We start from the raw sequence: 22,453 nt of genomic DNA on the forward strand, positions 1-22,453 counted from the left end.
GTTAGAGAGATAGATAGGTAGGTAGATAGATAGATAGATAGATAGGTAGGTAGGTAGATAGATAGATAGATAGTTATAGATAGATAGGTAGATAAAAAGACAGATAGATATATAGATAGGTAGGTAGATAGATAGATAGTTAGGAGTAGATAGATAGATGGTAGATAGATAGATAGATAGGATAGATAGATAGATAGATAGATAGATAGATAGATAGATAGATAGATAGATAGGTAGGTAGGTAGGTTGATAGATAGATAGTTATAGATAGATAGATAGGTAGATAAAAAGACAGATATATATATAGATAGGTAGGTAGATAGATAGATAGTTAGATAGATAGATAGATAGTTAGATAGGTAGATAGATAGATAGATAGAAAGATAGATAGATAGTTAGATAGATAGATAGACAGATTGATAGATAGATAGATAGATAGATAGATAGATAGATAGATGGATGGATAGATAGATAGAGAGATAGATAGATAGATAGATAGATAGAAGATAGATAGATAATAAATAGAAGATAGATAGGTAGATAGATAGATTATATAGATATTAGATAGATAGATAGATAGATAGATAGATGGATAGATAGATGAATAAATAAATAGATAGATAGATAGATAGATAAATAGATAGATAGATGGATGGATTGATAGATAGATGGATGAATAGAATAGCTAGCTAGCTAGATAAATAGATTAATTTTAGGGGTATTTTTCTTTCAACCAATTGGTCACCAATTGAGCGCTTTGTTTCCCAGGCAATGCCGGGTGTCCTGCTAGTACTTTCTATTTTGTCTGCATTTCACTGGAGTTTGACATGGTACAACTTTGAAACTACTCGTATTTAGTAGGTATGAAATCTTTTGGCTGGTTAGATACAACAGGATGTGGAATACACAGATGGCAGTATAGCATTTCACTTCTCGATATACCTGAGATGCACTACACACAATATTCCTCATAAAGTAGAGTCGACTCACCTTTGTTTGGACTTGCCGTCACCATGTGTGTGATAACCTTTCATGTGTCCAACCACAGGCACGTGGCCCTGTATGCGTCGACACATTCATCATTCCCCTCATGAGATGCAGATGCCCCAGTAGCAGTAGGGACAACTTGTGTCGAGAAGAAATCAACGTCGGGTAAACTACAAGTGGTGAGCACATATGGTGCACAAAAAAAGACTCCCACATTGATGCCAGAGATCAAGTTCTCATAATGGGCATATATAATTGATATTATGATTCCACTAAAATTGTGCAGCTTCCACACTCCCCACTACAGGGCAGCAAAGATAAATATTTCGGCAAATTGACAAAATATGCCAAAAGTTAACTTCTTAGCTAAACACATATCCTAAATAATTGAAAAATGGCAGCATCTGATTTTTCATCTGAATCCTAAAGAATTCTGATCAACTGAAGTCCTGCAGCTTCATTACTTACGGCTTTAACGCTGGCAGGGATGCGGGCTTTGCTATGTTGATAAGATGCCTGCAGCCTCTTCTCTTCATTTCTCAACTCAAAAATTTGTTTCTTCATCTCCATCTCTCCTTTGCTCCAAATCTCCCGTTGCTCGAAATATTATTCATGAACGCATCAAGTGGATCCACCTCTCAGTATCCTGTACCTCTTTACATGGTTACATGATATAATAAAGATTCTTGAGTAAAACATTCCATGATCTTAGGTCTTAAGCAATAATAATATTTAAGCACTTACATACATCTGTAATCACATGCACACATATACTATATGTAATTACGTATCATTTTATTACATTAGATTTTATTAATTATCTACCTGTGCTGGCTTGCTTCAATATGGCTTCATTCTCTGCTATGCAAGTCTCAACAGTTTTCAGCATCTCAAAAGGAGTCGTAATTTTCAACCGCCTAATTAATTATAGATATCGAGACAACTAATTAAAAATAAGTCAACTAAATTTAAAATAGAGTGGAAACACTTTCAAGAGGAAGTTTGTAAAACTATACAATTCAAGGTTAGCTTGGCATATTACTACTAAGGATTTATCTCAAGGCCAGTTGTATGATAACACATATTAAGCAAATTACTGTACCTTTTCTCCTTGCCGCACGTTTCAGTCGCTGAACTCTTTTTGCTCAACAGTGCCGGTTCTGTCGAGAAAATTGTCGTCATCACTGCTGTAATAATCTTCGTCGTGTAAGCTCTTCAGCTTTCTTTTGTGGCTCTCTGTAGCAGGTGACATGTGGATAAAACAAGTGAGAACGCACATGCTGAGAATTCTCAAAATAGATATGTCTTCCCAACAACATAAAGATTTATGCATCTATATCAGGTTTTTCTACATAGGAAGCACCGCGGCGCACCACCGTTGTCAAATTTAACAACGCCGTTGTGAAAATGTTCTTGTATTTACCCGCCGTTGTCAAAATAGTGGCAATCCAAAAATAAATAGATCCACGTGCTTCTGACTATATACATGGAAAATCGTAATGAAATTCACAGCAACGTTCTTTTTGCATGCGCGCACACTCCTGTGTCATCCTTGATTGTAGCTTTTTCCTTGATTCCGGGAAAGTTTTGCTGTCGCTCCGTCATACCAGCGGTGCCCACCGCTACATATACAGCAATAAGCATGTCCACACAACTATAACAATCAGTGCGCCCCCCCCCCCCGTACTTCAATCAATGCCGCCCAGCTAGCAAGCACGAGCCACGATGTGCACAGCACGAACGTGGGTAACGGGTGTCGCAGGCTGCTTTTTTTCTCCTTTTTTCTTTTGCGTGATGCGTGAGAATGCGTAGGCATGCGGGAGTGCGGGAGAATGGGTCCATATGCGCGAGTCTCCCGCGAAATTCACAGCGTGAGACTTGGTGGGTCTGCTAACAGAGTAAGATTTAAACTAAAAGGTGAAATTTTATTTTCGGGTGCCTCAAATGCAGTCTAAGACATTCACATTTTAAAAATTTTGCTGGGGGGAGACCCACAGAACCCTCTACCTCTCTCCCCCGGTCTGCCTGCAGAATCAACATTCGTGCTACTGCACGCCTTTGAATCATCAAGTGCGTTTTTTCCCCAAACTGGCCATTACACCGTTGTCTAATTTTCCTCAGAAGAAACCTGTATATCATTCAAATACAATATCAAAGTGACAAGATGTATCATAGGCCTGTTTAAACAATTCCATTTTCATTTTTTTGCTGCCAAATACTACATTTGGTACTAAAGTGTTGATAAAACAATGCAGTCCTCAGATTACTCACTGGACCTTTGCATATTCTATATATATTCTATTCTCAATAATTGCATTCATCGAAGTCCTGTAGGAAATTCTGTACAATTCAATGAATCAATCTCCAACATGTGTTGCATGTGCAGCTGCTTACCATGAGATGCTGTCGTAGAAGGTTGTTGGCATCCAGTATACGACAAGCTGATAGTGCACATTGCAGCACGGTTCTTTTCTTCTTTCTATGATGCTAGCCTCAGCATATAGTGGCTCCCCCTGATTGCCCTCGATAGGAAGCCTTATATAGGATCAAAATGCATTGAACACATGTTGTAATTGGAATTTGTTTAATGTAATCTTACCGATCAGCTTGCACATCATCACTTCATGTATTGAACAAAACATTCCTATGCCATGAAGGAAATTAGTATAAATAGTATAGATGTGCTATACTATTTTTTTAAACAAAATGTGAAAACAACTACACCCCCCCTCCCTACACTATACCATAAGAAAAAATTTTCCTTGATGCAAGAGAACAACTGTCAAACAGAACAAATAACGCAATTCAAATAAGCAACGCAAAGAGTAAATATTAAATTCATGTACTTCACTCTGCAGTTGTATTGCTTATTGTGAGATGGTCCTTTTTCTGTAACATCATATACCAACTCCAAACCTGGTTAATAGAGAAAGGGTTAAAAATCATGGTGCATGAACTGGTGCAGCAGCACGATAACACTAAGTTTGTTCGTTAAGCTAATAATTGGATAACACAATGATTTATTTTGTTGTAATTGACATTATTAGGAACGTCAACAGATCAACATCAGGACTACCATGCTTGGGATAAGTGACATATATATAATCACTTAACATCAAGTTATATTATTATAATACATGTTCTCCTACATTCGCTTTGTCTATGGCGGGTATATATAAATTTAAACGATTTATGCATAATAAATCTAATAAATCAATATCTTGCCTTCACGTTCGAAAAAGCCACGTAGAGTCTTCTTAGGACTCTGTACTCCTTCTGGGAGAATACCTCTAAGTGCAAAAGGAATTTTCTGCTAATGGATCTTCTTCTACAGCATCCTCACCTATTAGGCATAAATATAATAGATTTATTATACTATAGACCCAACACACTTACCAGCTGTTCTTACAAACAACAGTTCTGAACACATGCTATAGGATCCCAGAACTTCGTGGGTCATAGATAATTATCTAGCATATATCTATTAGCATGAACATATCTACACTCTGAAAATACACTCCGCTTGATCAGTTATGTTCCTGCAATGGTAAAACTTCAGAATTTTCTCGAACACAATATTTTACAATAAGGTGAACAAACATTCGGGGCTTGACAATTCAATTCATAATGCCATTCAATGCAATACACTGAATTGCATTGTGAATTGAAATTGCCTATAGCCTCGAATTGTTTTGCCAATACTGCACACAATTAAATTAAAAATTAATGTTTTGAAAAAAAGCCACACATTCTCTGCACACATTCTACTACGAAATTTGAAATCAGCATCCCCCTTTCACAGCTTCAATAATATAACAATATTGTGCAGAGGGAGGCTACACCATCCCCCAGTTAATCCAAGATTGTTGGGATTCTTCTTCTTCCTGTTGGCTCTCGCCTTTCTCTGTATCTTTTCCATCAGACTCATCCAGCTCCCTTCTGCAACTCTGCCTCCTCCTGTTTCCTCAGCATCTTCAGCTCAGTTACACTAAGCTCGCGACTCCTCCTCTTGATCCTCATCTGACCCTGAATACCATGACAGGGTAGAAATTAACTGTTTGAACACGGGAGTCCAACCCCTTGCTCTCAAAAAGAGGGAGTCACAGCAAGTCTCACACCCCGTACACGCTGAATCTTCAGCCCGCGAGACCAAAATGATCAAACACGACAGAAATTTTCTTCGCCGCTCGCGAGACCGAAAACTCACATGAATCGACCCTGCCACATAGTGAGATTCGTCCACGCTCACATGGATTTGTGCGGGAGCACGAAATTCACATTCCGTGCTCAGTACGAATCTCACAATGTGCGAGGTCTTTAATGTATCTATATGGTTTTATTAATATACAATTTACTATTTACAATTATATTAATATTTAATTTTCAAAGGAAGAACATAGTACAGAACACTCACGTGTTTGTGTCATTCACTCAAATGAATACTATATCTACATGCCACATACCTGAAGCAAATAGAGCCGTGTACTCCCTGCAAATTTTATTATGTGGCCAACGTGAATCCTGTAGTACGTTTTTGGTGGGATTTTCTCCTTATTGAGGTATGTGCCATGGGTACTGTTTGAGGTCGAACAGGTAGAAGCCCTTGTTGTGACCACCAGATGTCGATGACCGGTACTGGACCTACAGCATTGGTATCGTGACAATGATGGGTGTTCCCATCACTATGTCACAGCTTTCCAACGCCCAAAAACATAGAAGGATTTCTTATCAGTCGACAGTAGAAATTATTGAACATTCCCTCAACCTCAAATTTATATTCATCTAAGGAAATACCACCCCATGATGGCTCCTTGTAAGGGATTTGGGCCGACCTTTCTTTCAGTCGTGTTACCGGTGATTTAACTGAGGAATGATTAGTAATATTATTGTATTTGGACTTGTCAATATTCTTCCGCATTACTGGATTTCTGAGTTTTCGCTTATATTGGCCGTTTCACTGTTGTCCTCCTCAGGAATTCCTTGTGCTGTTAAGTGCGGGTTGCACTTTTCTGTGTAATCTGCAGAACGACTGATGCTTTCGGCTGCAGGTTCAAATGTCTTTGAATGCTTAGAAAAACCCGGCCGTGGTCCGACCATCATAGGCATTTTAAACGCAACAATCTGTTTTTTATGGGGCGCTGTAGCCTGCATTCTGTAGGTGCCAGATTCGCTAACTTTTTGCTCAACTACATGCTCTGCTGGCGAAGGCATCTGAACACGCGTGGCATAGTTCTACAGTAGAGATTTGCATCACCAGCATGGTCAACAATACTACTATTAGTAATAGTATTAGAAGATTACTAGCAGGGTGGCGACTGTACACAGCAGAGGCACAGCCAGAGGAAGAGGTTCTTGTCAAGGAGATCACCTTCACGTGTCCTTTTGTTCTGTATCATAGTCGCCTACTAGTAGTATATACCTGCGAATGACAATTTAATAATTAAAGTTTTCAAAAACATTGTATATAATAAGCGATAGCCACAGAGTGTAACTGTCTGTTTTCATTTACAAACTAACACAAGTCAAAAACAAAACAACACGACTCGAAAACGTAGCGCGCACTCGCGGCTAGAGCGCAATGGCGCGCGCCGAATTCCTTATTTCCGTATCCGGCGTTCAGGCACCAGAAGATTTTATTTTGTTAGAACTGAGAAGTACAACTTCAAGTAGCCTATGTTTACTTCGACTGTCCATTTGCTGAATTAGTCATGTTCTACGAGTATTTTCAGGAACTAACACGTTCGCAGCTACTAGTCAACAGCGGCATATTATCTCAGGTAACCATATCTAGTATGCAGTATCATTAAATGACATTTATCGTATAATAATAATGTATTAGTAGTAGTACTACAGTAAAAACCCGCGTATAAGAACATAGATTTTTCCAAGTTAGCCTCAACATGTTCTTATATAAATGGTGCTTACTGAAAAATTAGGCTCACAAAGCGGTTGTTCAAAATAGGTTCTTAATGTTCTACTTTTAATATGTACTAAGCTGAAACCGCCGCTTACGCGCTGGCTTAGTGACTGTGATGCATAGTGTTACAGTACAGTAGTGTTGATGTGTAAGGTGTTGATATGGAGAGGTTAGTTGTTGCACATGTTTTTTTTTTATATGTGGTGAGATAAATATGGTGCAAATACACTTTTAGTGTACGTCCCAGTATGGCGCGCAAGTATGAGGGCGCCATAACCCTTAACCCTTACCCTATTCTAACCTAACCCTAACAACTGTTATTATTAGGGTTAGGGTTAGGCTTTACGGGTTAGGGTTCAGGGTTAGGGTTTAGAATTTAGGGTTAGGGTTAGTGGTTAGGGCCCCCTTACTTCGCGCCCATACTGGACGTCATAAAGTTATTTGCACCATAATATATAATGCATATATATAATATAATATAATATCTATATTATAGATAATGATTGTTATTAGTTGAGCATTGGCATTTTGGCATTGGCATTGGCATTGTTATTGCCATCGATATTGTTTAGCTCGTCTTTTTTATTTTACCTGTGTTTCTTTTAAGTCTTGCATCTGCATGGAAAATTAAGAAACCTACTTTAAAAAGTCAATTAGCTAAAAACAGGTTCTTATGTAAGGCGCGTCTAAATGGGGAAATTTTAGCCTAACATAGTTCTTAAAATCTATGGTTTCTTATACAGCGGGTTTTTACTGTATTTCTATTAGTTTACTAGTAATTAGTATTAGTATAATCGATAATCTTGAAGTTGAGTCTTGACAAGTGTCAGCGTGACGCTGATCAGGTCTAGGTCCCAGCGTTACTGCCGTGAAAGTTACCCTGAGGTACGGTCGGTATTTACCGGAACGTCCTGGACTAAATACTACTATCTAAGTATACCTGACGTATACTCGCACTACTCACTAACGCAGTCTAGGAGTCGTCTACGCCCTACTCCCTACCCTAAACCCTAGTGCCTAACCCTGACTCTAACCCTAACCCTAACCACTAACAGTAACACTCAACCCATAACCATATCACTATCAGCTAGATAGTTATGCAGGGACGTTCCGGTTTATACCGGACCATACCTGGGCTACGTTCCCGGGCCAACGGACCCTGGCCGGACATAGACCCTATCAAGCCGCGAAAGTGACGCTGAAGGGTCGTATCGTCGCTATCACTAATCAGAGCTATACAGATATGTTACCATGGTCATATATGTACGGGTTCTCCCTACGGTGCGCAAACGGGGCGCGCCGCCAATAACGCCCGTTTGGGAAAACTCCCCCCTGTTTCAATTAGGCAATTCCACGGTAACGGAATTACCAATTCAGATACATTTTTGTCTTAGTTTTACCTGCATGCCTTAAGTCAACAGCTGAACTGATGAACTAAACCCTTATTTAGTTCTGCTGATACTCCTCTTTTTTCGGTAAAAACATAGTCAGAGAAATCCCTTACGCAGAGAGGGCAGTGTAGACAAGAAGCCCTCGCGGCTAACGGAATTACGGCGAAATAGTGGTCTTAATTTTACCTCAACTTTCAGCAGGGAGTTCTCTGAAAATCTATAAATAGAGAGGGCAACATGATTTCCACTGGAATTTGTAGTCTTCATGTGTTGACTACGGACTATAGGTGAGCATTAATTTTGGCTCATATATTCACAATGAATATCCTGCAGGCAGTGTTATTTCCAAAAAAAACCAGCGGGTAACGGAATTACGAAATTGGCGTAACGGAATACGCTGCTGCAAAATTCTCCTAAAATGAAGCCAATTTTCCAATATCAGTTGCACTGAAATGGACATTGTAAACACTTCCTATGTTTCTGGCTTTACACATGGAACCATAATGAAGTCACATAAATGTCGCTGCATAAAAACAACCACAATTCAGGATATGATTCCTGCTAAAAAACTACTTTAATGACAAGAAACATGAATATTTCAAATTGTTTTGTCGTGACTACGTTAACATGGAAGGTAAATCTTTCGTCATATGCATTCAGCGGGTTCAAGCACTTCAATCCATGCGCTGATAAGTTGTTCTACAGTACATTCGTTGGCTATCATTCTCTGATGTGATTTACATAGGTTAACGGAATTACATATCCACCACTGCTTTATAAAGAAATTTGTTCAAATCTTCAAATGTTTACGTTCCAACAGATTATTTTTTGTGTAACATTCCACTAGATTCACTCTGAGACCTTATCTATCGATCAGCACGAAGTATATTAATAATCCACATTATGTTTATGAATTCCACACTGTTGCAGATGCCTATAAAATTGTTACAATATTGAACGAACAAAGCCACACAACTAGGAGAAAGTTCAACAAAGAACTTTAGTTTACAGTCCATGAAAGAAAGAAAGAAAGGTTGAGTATTCCAAGTTATCAGAAAATGCCTATGAACAAGGACACATGAACATTCTTATCTACTAGTGGAGGTTTAAATTGTGTTCAGGTAAAAGAATTATTAGACTTCTATCCATTTGCCGGATTCATTGAGGATTTGTATGGATACAAGGACCTGTTTACTCTGTCAGTGTCCTTTGTTCAGAGCAAACATATTTGTGAAATGCCAGTTTTTTATTCACAAAACTTGGACTGCTAACATCATTACCATCAGTTTTAATCACCTGGCCACAATGAACATGTTTTGCATTTTTTCCCTTGGGACACTGAAAGCAAAACACCATTTCCAGTCCAGATCCTTTTCATTTCCTACACAACAGTGCATCTGGTGCGCTACCATCATCACATGGGACGGTTGCCATTCTAACAACAATTCTTCCTACTGTACACAGACCTCACAACATCACGAACATGGCTACCATTGTCTCCATTGCCATACCATCATCACCGTCACTCCCATCGCCAACCTGCCTACCATCATCACCATCACTTCCATCTCGCCAACACTGCTTATCACCGTCACTCCCATCGCACCAACACTGCTATCACCGTCAACTCCATCAGCCCAACACTGCTACTCACGATCACTCCCATCGCCAACACTGCCACCATCATCACCGTCACTCCCATCCGCTCCAACACTGCCGATCACGTGGACTCCCATCGCCAACACTGCCACCAGTCATCACCGTCACTATCCCATCGCACAACCACTGCTATCACCGTCACTTCCACGCCAACACTGCCACAATCATCACCGTCACTCCATCGCCAACACTACCACCGATTCATTCACGTCACTCATCGCAACCACTTGCCACCATCATCACCCGTCACCCCCATCCGCCAAACTGCTACCATCATCACGTCACTCCATCGCCAACACTCCCACCTCATCACCGTCACTCCCATCGCCAACCTGCTACATCATCACCGTCAACTCCCAGGGTCCCAACACCTTCGCTACCATTATCCGGTCACTTCATCGGCTAACACTGCTCATCACCGTGCACTCCCATCACCAACACGCCCATCAGTCACCGTCCACTCCATCGCCACCACTGCTATCACCGTCACTCCATCGCAACACTCCCACCATCCATCACCCGTCCACTCCATCGCCAACACTCCCAGCCTATCCATCACCGTCGACTCCATCGCCAACACTCTATCATCCTCCACTCCCATGCGCCAACACCTGCCACCATCATCACGTCACTCCCATCGCCCACACCATGCTTCACCGTCACTCAATCGCCAACACTGCTACCATATCACGTCACTCCCATCGCCAACACTGCTACCATCATCACCGGTCATCCATCCGCCAGACACTGCTACCATCATCACCGTGCACTCCCATCGCACACACTGCTAATCACCGTCACTCCATCGCCCAAACACTCTATCACCGCGACTCCATCGCCAACACTCCACCATCCACTTGTTGTATTGGCTGACCATCGATCTACCCGCACCACTATCTTCTGGATATGTCATTTTGAACCTCTGATGATGACAGAAGGCGTTGCATGCGTTCTGGATTCTCCAGGCTATATCCATGGTCGAATTCACTGCTTACCGTGCCGTCTGACTTCGTACATTCGGAACGGGCGTATTCCTTTGGACAGCCAGTCATGCCGAGTTTTTGGTTTCTTTTTCGATAATCATCTTTGCTGACATGTAGATATATAGATATTAGATAGATAGATAGATAGAAAGATAGATAGATAAATAAATAGATAGATAGGTAGATAGATAGATATATAGATATTAGATAGATAGATAGATAGAAAGATAGATAGATAAATAAATAGATAGATAGGTAGATAGAGAGATAGATAGATAGTAGATAGATAGATAGAAAGATAGATAGATAAATAAATAGATAGATAGATAGGTAGATAGATAGATATATAGATATTAGATAGATAGATAGATAGATAGATAGATAGATAGATAGATAGATAGATAGATAGATAGATGGATAGATAGATGAATAAATAAATAGATAGATAGATAGATAAATAGATAGATAGATAGATAGATAAATAGATAGATAGATGGATGGATTGATAGATAGATGGATGAATAGATAGCTAGCTAGCTAGATAAATAGATATATTTTAGGGTATTTTTCTTTCAACCAATTGGTCACCAATTGAGCGCTTTGTTTCCCAGGCAATGCCGGGTGTCCTGCTAGTACTTTCTATTTTGTCTGCATTTCACTGGAGTTTGACATGGTACAACTTTGAAACTACTCGTATTTAGTAGGTATGGAAATCTTTTGGCTGGTTAGATACAACAGGATGTGGAATACACAGATGGCAGTATAGCATTTCACTTCTCGATATACCTGAGATGCACTACACACACTATATTCCTCATAAAGTAGAGTCGACTCACCTTTGGTTTGGACTTGCCGTCACCATGTGTGTGATAACCTTTCATGTGTCCAACCACAGGCACGTGGCCACCTGTATGCGTCGACACATCATCATTCCCCTCATGAGATGCAGATGCCCCAGTAGCAGTAGGGACAACTCTGTGTCGAGAAGAAATCAACGTCGGTAAACTACAAGTGGTGAGCACATATGGTGCACAAAAAAAGACTCCCAACATTGATGCCGAGATCAAGTTCTCTATAATGGGGCATTATATAATTGATATTATGATTCCAACTAAAATTGTGCAGCTTCCACACTCCCCACTACAGGGCAGCAAAGATAAATATTTCGGCAAATTGACAAAATATGCCAAAAGTTAACTTCTTAGCTAAACACATATCCTAAATAATTGAAAAATGGCAGCATCTGATTTTCATCTGAATCCTAAAGAATTCTGATCAACTGAAGTCCTGCAGCTTCATTACTTACGGCTTTAACGCTGGCAGGGATGCGGGCTTTGCTATGTTGATAAGATGCTGCAGCCTCTTCTCTTCATTTCTCAACTCAAAAATTTGTTTCTTCATCTCCATCCTCTCCTTTGCTCCAAATCCTCCCGTTGCTCGAATATTATTCATGAACGCATCAAGTGGATCCACCTCTCCAGTATCCTGTACCTCTGTTACCATGGTTACATGATATAATAAAGATTCTTGAGTAAACATTCCATGATTCTAGGTCTTAAGCAATAATAATATTAGCACTTACATACATCTGTAATCACATGCACACATATACTATATGTAATTACGTATCATTTTATTACATTAGATTTTATTATATTATCTACCTGTGCTGGCTTGCTTCAATATGGCTTCATTCTCTGCTATGCAAGTCTCAACAGTTTTCAGCATCTCCAAAAGTGAGTCGTAAGTTTCAACCGCCTAATTAATTATAGATATCGAGACAACTAATTAAAAATAAATCAACTAAATTTAAAATAGAGTGGAAACACTTTCAAGAGAAAGTTTGTAAAACTATACAATTCAAGGTTAGCTTGGCATATTACTACTAAGGGTTTATCTCAAGGCCAGTTGTATGATAACACATATTAAGCAAATTACTGTACCTTTTCCTCCTTGCCCGCACGTTTCAGTCGCTGAACACGTTTTTGCTCAACAGTGCCGGTTCTGTCGAGAAAATTGTCGTCATCACTGCTGTAATAATCTTCGGCGTGTAAGCTCTTCAGCTTTCTTTTGTGGCTCTCTGTAGCAGGTGACATGTGGATAAAACAAGTGAGAACGCACATGCTGAGAATTCTCAAAAATAGATATGTCCTCCCAACAACATAAAGATTTATGCATCTATATCAGGGTTTCTTCTACATAGGAGGCACCGCGGCGCACCACCGTTGTCAAATTTAACAACGCCGTTGTGAAAATGTTCTTGTATTTACCCGCCGTTGTCAAAATAGTGGCAATCCAAAAATAAATAGATCACCACGTGCTTCTGACTATATACATGGAAAATCGTAATGAAATTCACAGCAACGTTTCTTTTTGCATGCCGGCACACTCCTGTGTCATCCCCGATTGCAGCTTTTTCTTTGATTCCGGGAAAGTTTTGCTGTCGCTCCCTCATACCAGCGGTGCCCACCGCTACATATACAGCAATAAGCATGTCCACACAACTTACAATCAGTGATGCGCCCCCCCCCCCCCCGTACTTCAATCAATGCCCCCCCCAGCCAGCAAGCACGAGCCACGATGTGCACAGCCACGAACGTTGGGGTTACGGGTGTCGCAGGCTGCTTTTGCGTGAATGCGTGAGAATGAGTAGGGCATGCGGGAGTGCGGGAGAATGGGTCCATATGCGCGAGTCTCCCGCGAAATTCGCAGCGTGAGACTTGGTGGGTCTGCTAACAGAGTAAGATTTAAACTAAAAGGTGAAATTTTATTTTCGGGGTGCCTCAAATGCAGTCTAAGACATTCACATTTTAAAAATTTTGCTGGGGGGAGACCCACAGAACCCCCCTCTACCTCTCTCCCCCCGCGTCTGCCTGCAGAATCAACATTCGTGCCTACTGCACGCCTTTGAATCCATCAAGTGCGTTTTTTCCCCAAACTGGCCATTACCACCGTTGTCTAATTTTCCCTCAGAAGAAACCCTGTATATCATTCAAATACAATATCAAAGTGACAAGATGTATCATAGGCCTGTTTAAACAATTCCATTTTCATTTTTTCTGGTGCCAAATACTACATTTGGTACTAAAGTGTTGATAAAACAATGCAGTCCTCAGATTACTCACTGGACCTTTGCAATATCTATATATATTCTATTCTCAATAATTGCATTCATCGAAGTCCTGTAGGAAATTCTGTACAATTCAATGAATCAATCCCAACATGTGTTGCATGTGCAGCTGCTTACCATGAGATGCCTGTCGTAGAAGGTTGTTGGCATCCAGTATACGACAAGCTGATAGTGCACATTGCAGCACGGCTTCTTTCTTCTTTCCTATGATGCTAGCCTCAGCATATAGTGGCTCCCCCTGATTGCCCTCGATAGGAAGCCTTATATAGGATCAAAATGCATTGGACACATGTTGTAATTGGAATTTGTTTAATGTAATCTTACTAATCAGCTTGCACATCATCACTTCATGTATTGAACAAAACATTCCTATGCCATGAAAGGAAATTAGTATAAATAGTATAGATGTGCTATACTATTTTGTTAAACAAAATGTGAAAACAACTACACCCCCCCTCCCCTACACTATACCATAAGACAAAATTGTCCTTGATGCCAAGAGAACAACTGTCAAACAGAACAAAATAACGCAATTCAAATAAGCAACGCAAAGAGTAAATATTAAATTCATGTACTTCACTCTGCAGTTGTATTGCTTATTGTGAGATGGTCCTTTTTCTGTAACATCATATACCAACTCCAAACCTGGTTAAATAGAGAAAGGGTTAAAAATCATGGTGCATGAACTGGTGCAGCAGCACGATAACACTAAGTTTGTTCGTTAAGCTAATAATTGGATAACACAATGATTTATTTTGTTGTAATTGACATTATTAGGAACGTCAACAGATCAACATCAGGACTACCATGCTTGGATAAGTGACATATATATAATCACTTCAACATCAAGTTATATTATTATAATACATGTTCTCCTACATTCGTTTGTCTATGCGGGTATATAAATTTAAACGATTTATGCATAATAAATCTAATAAATCAATATCTTGCCTTCACGTTCGAAAAAGCCACGTAGAGTCTTCTTAGGATCTCTGTACTCCTTCTGGGAGAATACCTCAAGTGCAAAAGGATTTTCTGCTAATGGATCTTCTTCTACAGCATCCTCACCTATTAGCATAAATATAATAGATTTATTATACTATAGACCCAACACACTTACCAGCTGTTCTTACAAACAACAGTTCTGAACACATGCTATAGGATCCCAGAACTTCGTGGGGTCATAGATAATTATCTAGCATATATCTATTAGCATGAACATATCTACACTCTGAAAATACACTCCGCTTGATCAGTTATGTTCCTGCAATGGTAAAACTTCAGAATTTTCTCGAACACAATATTTTACAATAAGGTGAACAAACATTCGGGGCTTGACAATTTCAATTCATAATGCCATTCAATGCAATACACTGAATTGCATTGTGAATTGAAATTGCCATAGGCCTCGAATTGTTTTGCCAATACTGCACACAATTAAAATTAAAATTAATGTTTTGAAAAAAGCCACACATTCTCTGCACACATTCTACTACGCAAATTTTGAAAGTCAGCATCCCCCTTTCACAGCTTCACATAATATAACAATATGTGCAGAGGGAGGCTCACCCATCCCCCAGTTAATCCCAGATTGTTGGGATTCTTCCTCCTCCTGTTGGCTCTCGCCTTCTCCTGTATCTTTCCCATCAGACTCATCCAGCTCCTTCTGCAACTCTGCCTCCTCCTGTTTCCTCAGCATCTTCAGCTCAGTTACACTAAGCTCGGACTCCTCCTCTTGATCCTCATCTGGACCCTGAATACCATGACAGGGGTAGAAATTAACTTTTGAACACGGGAGTCCAACCCCTGCTCTCAAAAAGAGGGAGTCCACAGCAAGTCTCACACCCCCGTACACGCTGAATCTTCAGCCCCGCGAGACCAAAATGATCAAACACGACAGAAATTTTCTTCGCCGCCTCGCGAGACCGAAAACTCACATGAATCGACCCTGCACATAGTGAGATTCGTCCACGCTCACATGGATTTGTGCGGAGCACGAAATTCACATTCCGTGCTCAGTACGAACCTCACAATGTGCGAGGTCTTTAATGTATCTAATATGTTATTTAATATACAATTTACTATTTACAATTTATATTAATATTTAATTTTCAAAGGAAGAACATAGTACAGGAAACACTCACGTGTTTGTGTCATTCACTCAAATGAATACTATATCTACTGCCACATACCTGAAGCAAATAGAGCCGTGTACTCCCTGCAAATTTTATTATGTGGCCAACGTGAATCCTGTAGTACGTTTTTGGTCTGATTTTCTCCTTATTGAGGTATGTGCCATGGGTACTGTTGAGGTCGAACAGGTAGAAGCCCTTGTTGTGACCACCAGATGTCGATGACCGGTACTGGACTACAGCATGGTATCGTGACAATGAAGGGTGTTCCATCACTATGTCACAGCTTTCCAACCGCCCAAACACATAGAAGGATTTATTGTCAAGGTCGACAGTAGAAATTATTGAACCATTCCTCAACACCTCAAATTTATATTCATGTAAGGAAATACCACCCCATGATGGCTCCTTGTAAGGGATTTGGGCGACCTTTTCTTCTAGTCGTGTTACCGGTGATTTAACTGAGGAATGATTAGTAATATTATTGTATTTGGACTTGTCAATATCTTCCGCATTACTGGATTCTGAGTTTTCGCTTATATTGGCCGTTTCACTGTTGTCCTCCTCAGGAATTCCTTGTGCTGTTAAGTGCGGGGTTGCACTTTTCTGTGTAATCTCAGAACGACTGATGCTTTCGGCTGCAGGTTCAATTGTCTTTGAATGCTTAGAAAAACCCGGCCGTGGTCCGACCATCATAGGCATTTTAAACGCAACATTCTGTTTTTTATGGGGCGCTGTAGCCTGCATTTCTGTAGGTGCCAGATTGCTAACTTTTGCCTCAACTACATGCTCTGCTGGCGAAGGCATCTGAACACGTTGGCATAGTTCTACAGTAGAATTTGCATCACCAGCATGGTCAACAATACTACTATTAGTAATAGTATAAGTATTACTAGCAGGTGGCGACTGTACCAGCAGAGGCAGAGCCAGAGGAAGAGGTTCCTTGTCAAGTGAATCACCTTCACGTGTCCTTTTGTCTGTATCCATAGTCGCCTACTAGTAGTATATACCTGCGAATGACAATTTAAATAATTAAGTTTTCAAAAACATTGTATATAATAAGCGATAGCCACAGAGTGTAACTGTCTGTTTTCATTTACAAACTAACAACAAGTCAAAAACAAAACAACACGAACTCGCAAACGTAGCGCGCACTCGCGGCGTAGAGCGCATGCGCGCGCCGAATTCCTTATTTCCGTATCCGGGTTCAAGGGCACCAGAAGATTTTATTTTGTTAGAACTTAGAAGTACAACTTCAAGTAGCCTATTTACTTCGACTGTCCATTTGCTGAATTAGTCATGTTCTACAAGTATTTTCCAGGAACTAACACGTTCGCAGCTACTAGTCAACAGGCGGCATATTATCCTCAGGTAACCATATCTAGTATCAGTATCATTAATGACATTTATCGTATAATAATAATGTATTAGTAGTAGTACTACAGTAAAAACCCGCGTATAAGAACATAGATTTTTCCAAGTTAGCCTCAACATGTTCTTATATAAATGGTGCTTACTGAAAAATTAGGCTCAAAAGGTTCTTAAATAGGTTCTTAATTGTTTCTACTTTTAATATGTACTAGCTGAAAACCCGCGCTACGCGCGGGCTTAGTGACTGTGATGCATGTGTTACCAGTACAGTAGTGTTATGTGTAAGGTGTTGTATGGAGAGTTTAGTTGTTGCACATGTTTTTTTTTTATGGTTGAGATAATATGGTGCAAATACACTTTATGACGTCCAGTATGGCGGCGCAGTATGGGGGCGCCTAACCCCCCTAACCTAATTCTAACCCTAACCCTAACAACTGTTATTGTTAGGGTTAGGGTTAGGTTTAGGGTTAGGGTTAGGGTTAGGGTTAGAATTAGGGTTAGGGTTAGGGTTAGGCGCCCCCATACTGCGCCGCCATACTGGACGTCATAAAGTGTATTTGCACCGATAATATTATATGATATATATAATATAATATAATATTATATTATAGATATGATTGTTATTGTTGAGCATTGGCATTGGCATTGGCATTGGCATTGTTATTGCATCGATATTGTTTAAGCTCGTCTTTTTTATTTTACCTGTGTTTCTTTTTAAGTCTTCATCTGCATGGAAAATTAAGAACCTACTTTAAAATCTTAGCCTAAAACAGGTTCTTATGTAAAGGGGTCTAAATGGGAAATTTTAGCCTAACATGTTCTTAAAATCTATGTTCTTATACGCGGGTTTTTACTGTATTACTATTAGTATTACTAGTATTAGTATTAGTATTAATGATAATCTTGAAGTTGAGTCTTGACAGTGTCACGCAGTGACGCTGATAGGGTCTATGTCCCCCAGGTTACTGCCGGAACGTACCCTGGGTACGGTCCGGTATACCGGAACGTACCCTGGTACTAAATACTACTATCTAATATACCTGACCGTACCTCGCCTACTCCACTAACGAGTCTAGGGAGTCGTCTACGCCTACTCCCTAACCCTAACCCTAAGTCCTAACCCTGACTCTAACCCTAACCCTAACACTAACAGTAACACTAACCCTAACCATATCACTATCAGCTAGATAGTTATCAGGGTACGTTCCGGTATACCGGACCGTACCCCTGGGTACGTTCCGGCAGTACCCTGGGGGACATAGACCCTATCAGCCGCAGTGACGCTGAAGGGGTCGTTGTCGTATCACTAATCAGGTACTACAGATATGTACCCAAGGTACATATATGTCAGGGTTCTCCCTACGTTGCGCAAACGGGGCGCGCGCGCCCCGTTTGGGAAAACTCCCCCCCTGTTTCAATTAGGCAATTCCACGGTAACGGAATTACAATTCAGATACATTTTTGTCTTAGTTTTACCTGCCATGGCTTAGTCCAACAGCTGAACTGATGAACTAAACCCTTATTAGTTCTGCTGATACCCCTGCTTTTTTGGTAAAAACATAGTTCAGAGAAATCCCTTACGCGGGAGGGAGTGTGACCAAGAAAGTGTCGGTAACGGAATTACGGCAGAAAATAGGGTCTTATTTTTACCTCAACTTTCAGAGGGAGTTCTCTGAAATCTATAATAGGAGGGCAACATGTTTTCCATGAAATTTGTAGTCTCATGTGTTGACTAGACTATGGTGGCTATAATTTGGCTCATATATTCATGAATATCGTGCAGGCAGTGTTTTTTCCAAAAAAAACAGCGGTAACGGAATTACGAAATGGTAACGGAATTACGNTATGTTTGGCGGCTATGGAGTGCTGGACGACGGTGGAGTAGAAATATGTTCAAGCAGTGTTGGCGATGGGAGTCGACGGGATGAGATAAGCAGTGGTTAGGAACGATGTAGTAGCGTACTTTGACGGTGATTTGCTATCCAGTTCATGTGGCACGTTTGTAGGTGCGAGGAATTGAGTGTAGTAAGGCTATGATGACGGTGGGGGGCACACATGGTTACGATGACGATAGGGTAGCCATGCTGTCCCAGCGTACCTCTCTGTGCGAGTGGCTGTGAGTCTTGTACAGTAGAAGTGTATGGTTGCATCGAAAACATGCAACCGGGTGTAACACTGCACCTGGATTTTGTTTGTCAGCAATAACCGTAGACGCTGAGAGATCACACAGGCAGGATGGTCACTGTCGATTGTCGAGCTAGTGAATCTGAAAAAGGATCGACTGGAAATTGGTTATTGCTTCTAAGTTCTTATGAATGTCTTTCACCTGCTCATTGGAACCTGTTTTGGCATTTTTTTTTCCCTTGGGACACTGAAGCAAAACCCATTTCCAGTCCAGATCCTTTTCAGTTCCTACACAACCAGTGCCATCCTGGTTGCTACCATCATCACTGGGACGGTTGCCATCACCAACACTTCTACTGTACACAGACTCCACACCATCACGAACATGGCTACCATCGTCATCATTGCCACCATCATCACCGTCACTCCCATCGCCAACACTGCTACCATCATCACCGTCACTCCCATCGCCAACACTGCTATCACCGTCACTCCCATCGCCAACACTGCTATCACGGGAGTGACGATCGACCAACANCCTTCGCAATGGAGGCTGCGATTTAACATGAATGATTATGGTGAACAATTTATGTGTCGCATGGCAGGTTAAATTACGAGATTTGCCTAATGTGTTATGATATAGGTGAATGTTGTATAGTTCATTGGGTAACGAATTTAACCAAGGTTAGACTGTTGACAAATAGAAGGATTGAGCAGTCCTATTAACAATATAATGGGCGCATAATTAAAGAATAAATATTTCCAATCGATATTGCACAAGTTGACGAAGGATGCCTACAGTAAACTGGCCCTTGTATAGTTAGATAAGTAATTACCTTATAGCAAAACGCGTATTAGTGGGGTCCAAATATCACTGCTAATTACTAAGAATGGTCTAATTTGAAATGCCGTAAATTCGGTAATGCTGGCGCCCAACGCTAAATTTATATGGCCAACCAAAAAAGCATTTGATTTCGGTTCGTGAGCCTCACATGTTGCTACAGGGAAGTGTTGAAGCACGTCAGAATTGTTTGTTCCCGGCGTAAATTGTTTGCCTAGTTACCACTATATTATATGTTGCTGTGGTAACTCTGCAAGATCTTGCGTATATTCATTTATTCCCAATCCCCAAGGTAAATAACATAACGGTACGGAGATGCGCACTCAAGACCACAAGGATCGAATCACTGACGGCCGGGAGCTATACGTGCGACAAATAGTCCGGTGCACTATAATCCTGTATGACACCGCCCTCGCACCGTTACGGCCAGCGTTCATAGCCGGCATTAGGCGGGGGGGGGGCGCGGCGTTGAAAACTGTCAACAACGATTTATTTTGGGACGCGGATTTTCAATTGGAGTATTGTCTGGAACCAGCCAGTGATATTTGCCGCACCAGAACTTAATACGCGTTTAGAGTATAGGTAATTACTTCATATAACTACGCAAGGGGCGTTACCAGTTACTGTAGCATTCGTTAAATGTTGCATAAAATCAACTGGTCATCTTCATGGCGCTTTAACACATTTTGGTAAAACATTGATTGCTCGATTGATGGCCATGGCAGTGATAACACTTTTCTTCTCACTGTGTTTATTGGTAAAGGCTAAGTTAAATTTCACTCGCTGACTCAACATAATAGTCACATGTAGTAACGTAATTAGTCACGATCGTTGTACATTAATTTACACAATTAATTTATGCATTTTGAAGTCGAGTAATGAGCAATAGTAACACAATTTAAGGTTTGGACTATATAGAACAAACTAACTGAATATGGGCAGCTGATAATGTGTTTGGTATCAAAATTTAAGGTAACTGTGTGTTTTGTTACAGTGTGGGTGGCTGCTGCCTATAAGCGTTGCACTCACACCTTAACTACACTTGCTTGTGGATATTATACAATGCAGCAGGTACACTTTCATAAGGCGTAACATATATTATAATCAAGCGAGACACGTGATAATGACCAAAGGAGTAGACAGCGATTGGATACTTGATTTCACTACGTTTTTGTCGTGACGAGCTGTCGATGTGAATACACAAATACAAATGCTATTTACAGCAACACTGAGCTTTCTCTCCTTGTTCACTGGGTTCGTATATTTTCTTGTCCTTCTGGTAGTCATTACAAACCCGGTCTCCGCCTTAGTTCCTTTCGGTTTTGACATTATTATTATTCGTACCTTTTCCGACGTACATTGGTTTTCTACGTTAGTTACCGTAGGTTCTGGCCGAGTCCACACTCTACAATTCTGCACACCATCAGCTCTTCCAATGAGCCACGGCAGGGATCGCGTGCATGGCCTCCTTTAGCCCGCCAGCGGCAACTCGTACGCGCGGCTATGAGATTAACGGTCTGCTACTGCAATTAATGCAACAACGACATGTGCCCGACAAACGCTTACCATTCGGGCTGGAGCGGTCAGTTTTACTCATAACGATTGCATACAATCATTTCCTCCGGTCCATCGGGCTGAGCCTAGATTCACAGATATTTTACCAGCCCCTGCCAGCTCTTATATTCCTTTTCAAAAAACTGCGGATTAAACCATAAAGACACCAAGGCATTCTACACTATAGTTCAGAAATGTAAAGGATTATAGTTTTTAATTGTTGCTTTTCGAAGACCCAGTCATGGTGCAATTGCGTAACTTATATAATTTTCTAGACGCCGACATTTCCTGCCACTCGGACTAGGCCTACGGTCCGGGCGAAAAAGCCCTACCGTGGCTCATTGGAAGAGCTTGGTGTGTGCAA

General features: G+C 40.7%; 1 protein-coding gene and 2 long non-coding RNA genes across 7 annotated transcripts in view; all 3 read right to left on the reverse strand.

The window, feature by feature from the left end:
- LOC106812696 (kanadaptin-like) overlaps positions 1-17,381 on the reverse strand; it is a 23,460-nt gene extending 6,079 nt beyond the window's left edge. For 2 of the 4 annotated variants that reach the window (XM_014816639.1, XM_014816637.1), the window contains exons 1-9: positions 16,260-17,313; positions 15,637-15,820; positions 15,019-15,135; positions 14,643-14,712; positions 14,185-14,327; positions 12,881-13,017; positions 12,602-12,695; positions 12,244-12,430; positions 11,774-11,912 (exon numbers count right to left, since the gene is read on the reverse strand). In XM_014816639.1, the coding sequence (XP_014672125.1) occupies positions 11,774-11,912; positions 12,244-12,430; positions 12,602-12,695; positions 12,881-13,017; positions 14,185-14,327; positions 14,643-14,712; positions 15,019-15,135; positions 15,637-15,820; positions 16,260-17,186 (1,998 nt within the window). In that variant the 5' untranslated portion in view covers positions 17,187-17,313. Of the gene's footprint in view, positions 1-11,773; positions 11,913-12,243; positions 12,431-12,601; positions 12,696-12,880; positions 13,018-14,184; positions 14,328-14,642; positions 14,713-15,018; positions 15,136-15,636; positions 15,821-16,259; positions 17,315-17,335 lie in introns of those variants that run through there. The other 2 variants (XM_014816638.1, XM_014816640.1) reach the window with 2 other exon arrangements.
- Positions 3,467-3,905, reverse strand: LOC106812700. The gene is made up of 2 exons (XR_001394367.1): positions 3,834-3,905; positions 3,467-3,522 (listed from the first exon to the last, which is right to left on the reverse strand). It is a non-coding gene; the product is annotated as an uncharacterized LOC106812700 (long non-coding RNA).
- Positions 9,777-10,686, reverse strand: LOC106812701. 2 transcript variants are annotated; one of them, XR_001394369.1, is made up of 4 exons: positions 10,630-10,686; positions 10,182-10,286; positions 10,109-10,144; positions 9,777-9,834 (listed from the first exon to the last, which is right to left on the reverse strand). It is a non-coding gene; the product is annotated as an uncharacterized LOC106812701 (long non-coding RNA). The 2 variants fall into 2 exon arrangements; XR_001394368.1 differs by lacking the exon at positions 10,630-10,686 and adding an exon at positions 10,564-10,616.
- Positions 17,382-22,453: the final 5,072 nt, after the last annotated feature.

Source organism: Priapulus caudatus, unplaced genomic scaffold (genome assembly GCF_000485595.1).
Source record: "Priapulus caudatus unplaced genomic scaffold, Priapulus_caudatus-5.0.1 Scaffold676, whole genome shotgun sequence".
Classification (NCBI taxonomy): domain Eukaryota; kingdom Metazoa; phylum Priapulida; class Priapulimorpha; order Priapulimorphida; family Priapulidae; genus Priapulus; species Priapulus caudatus.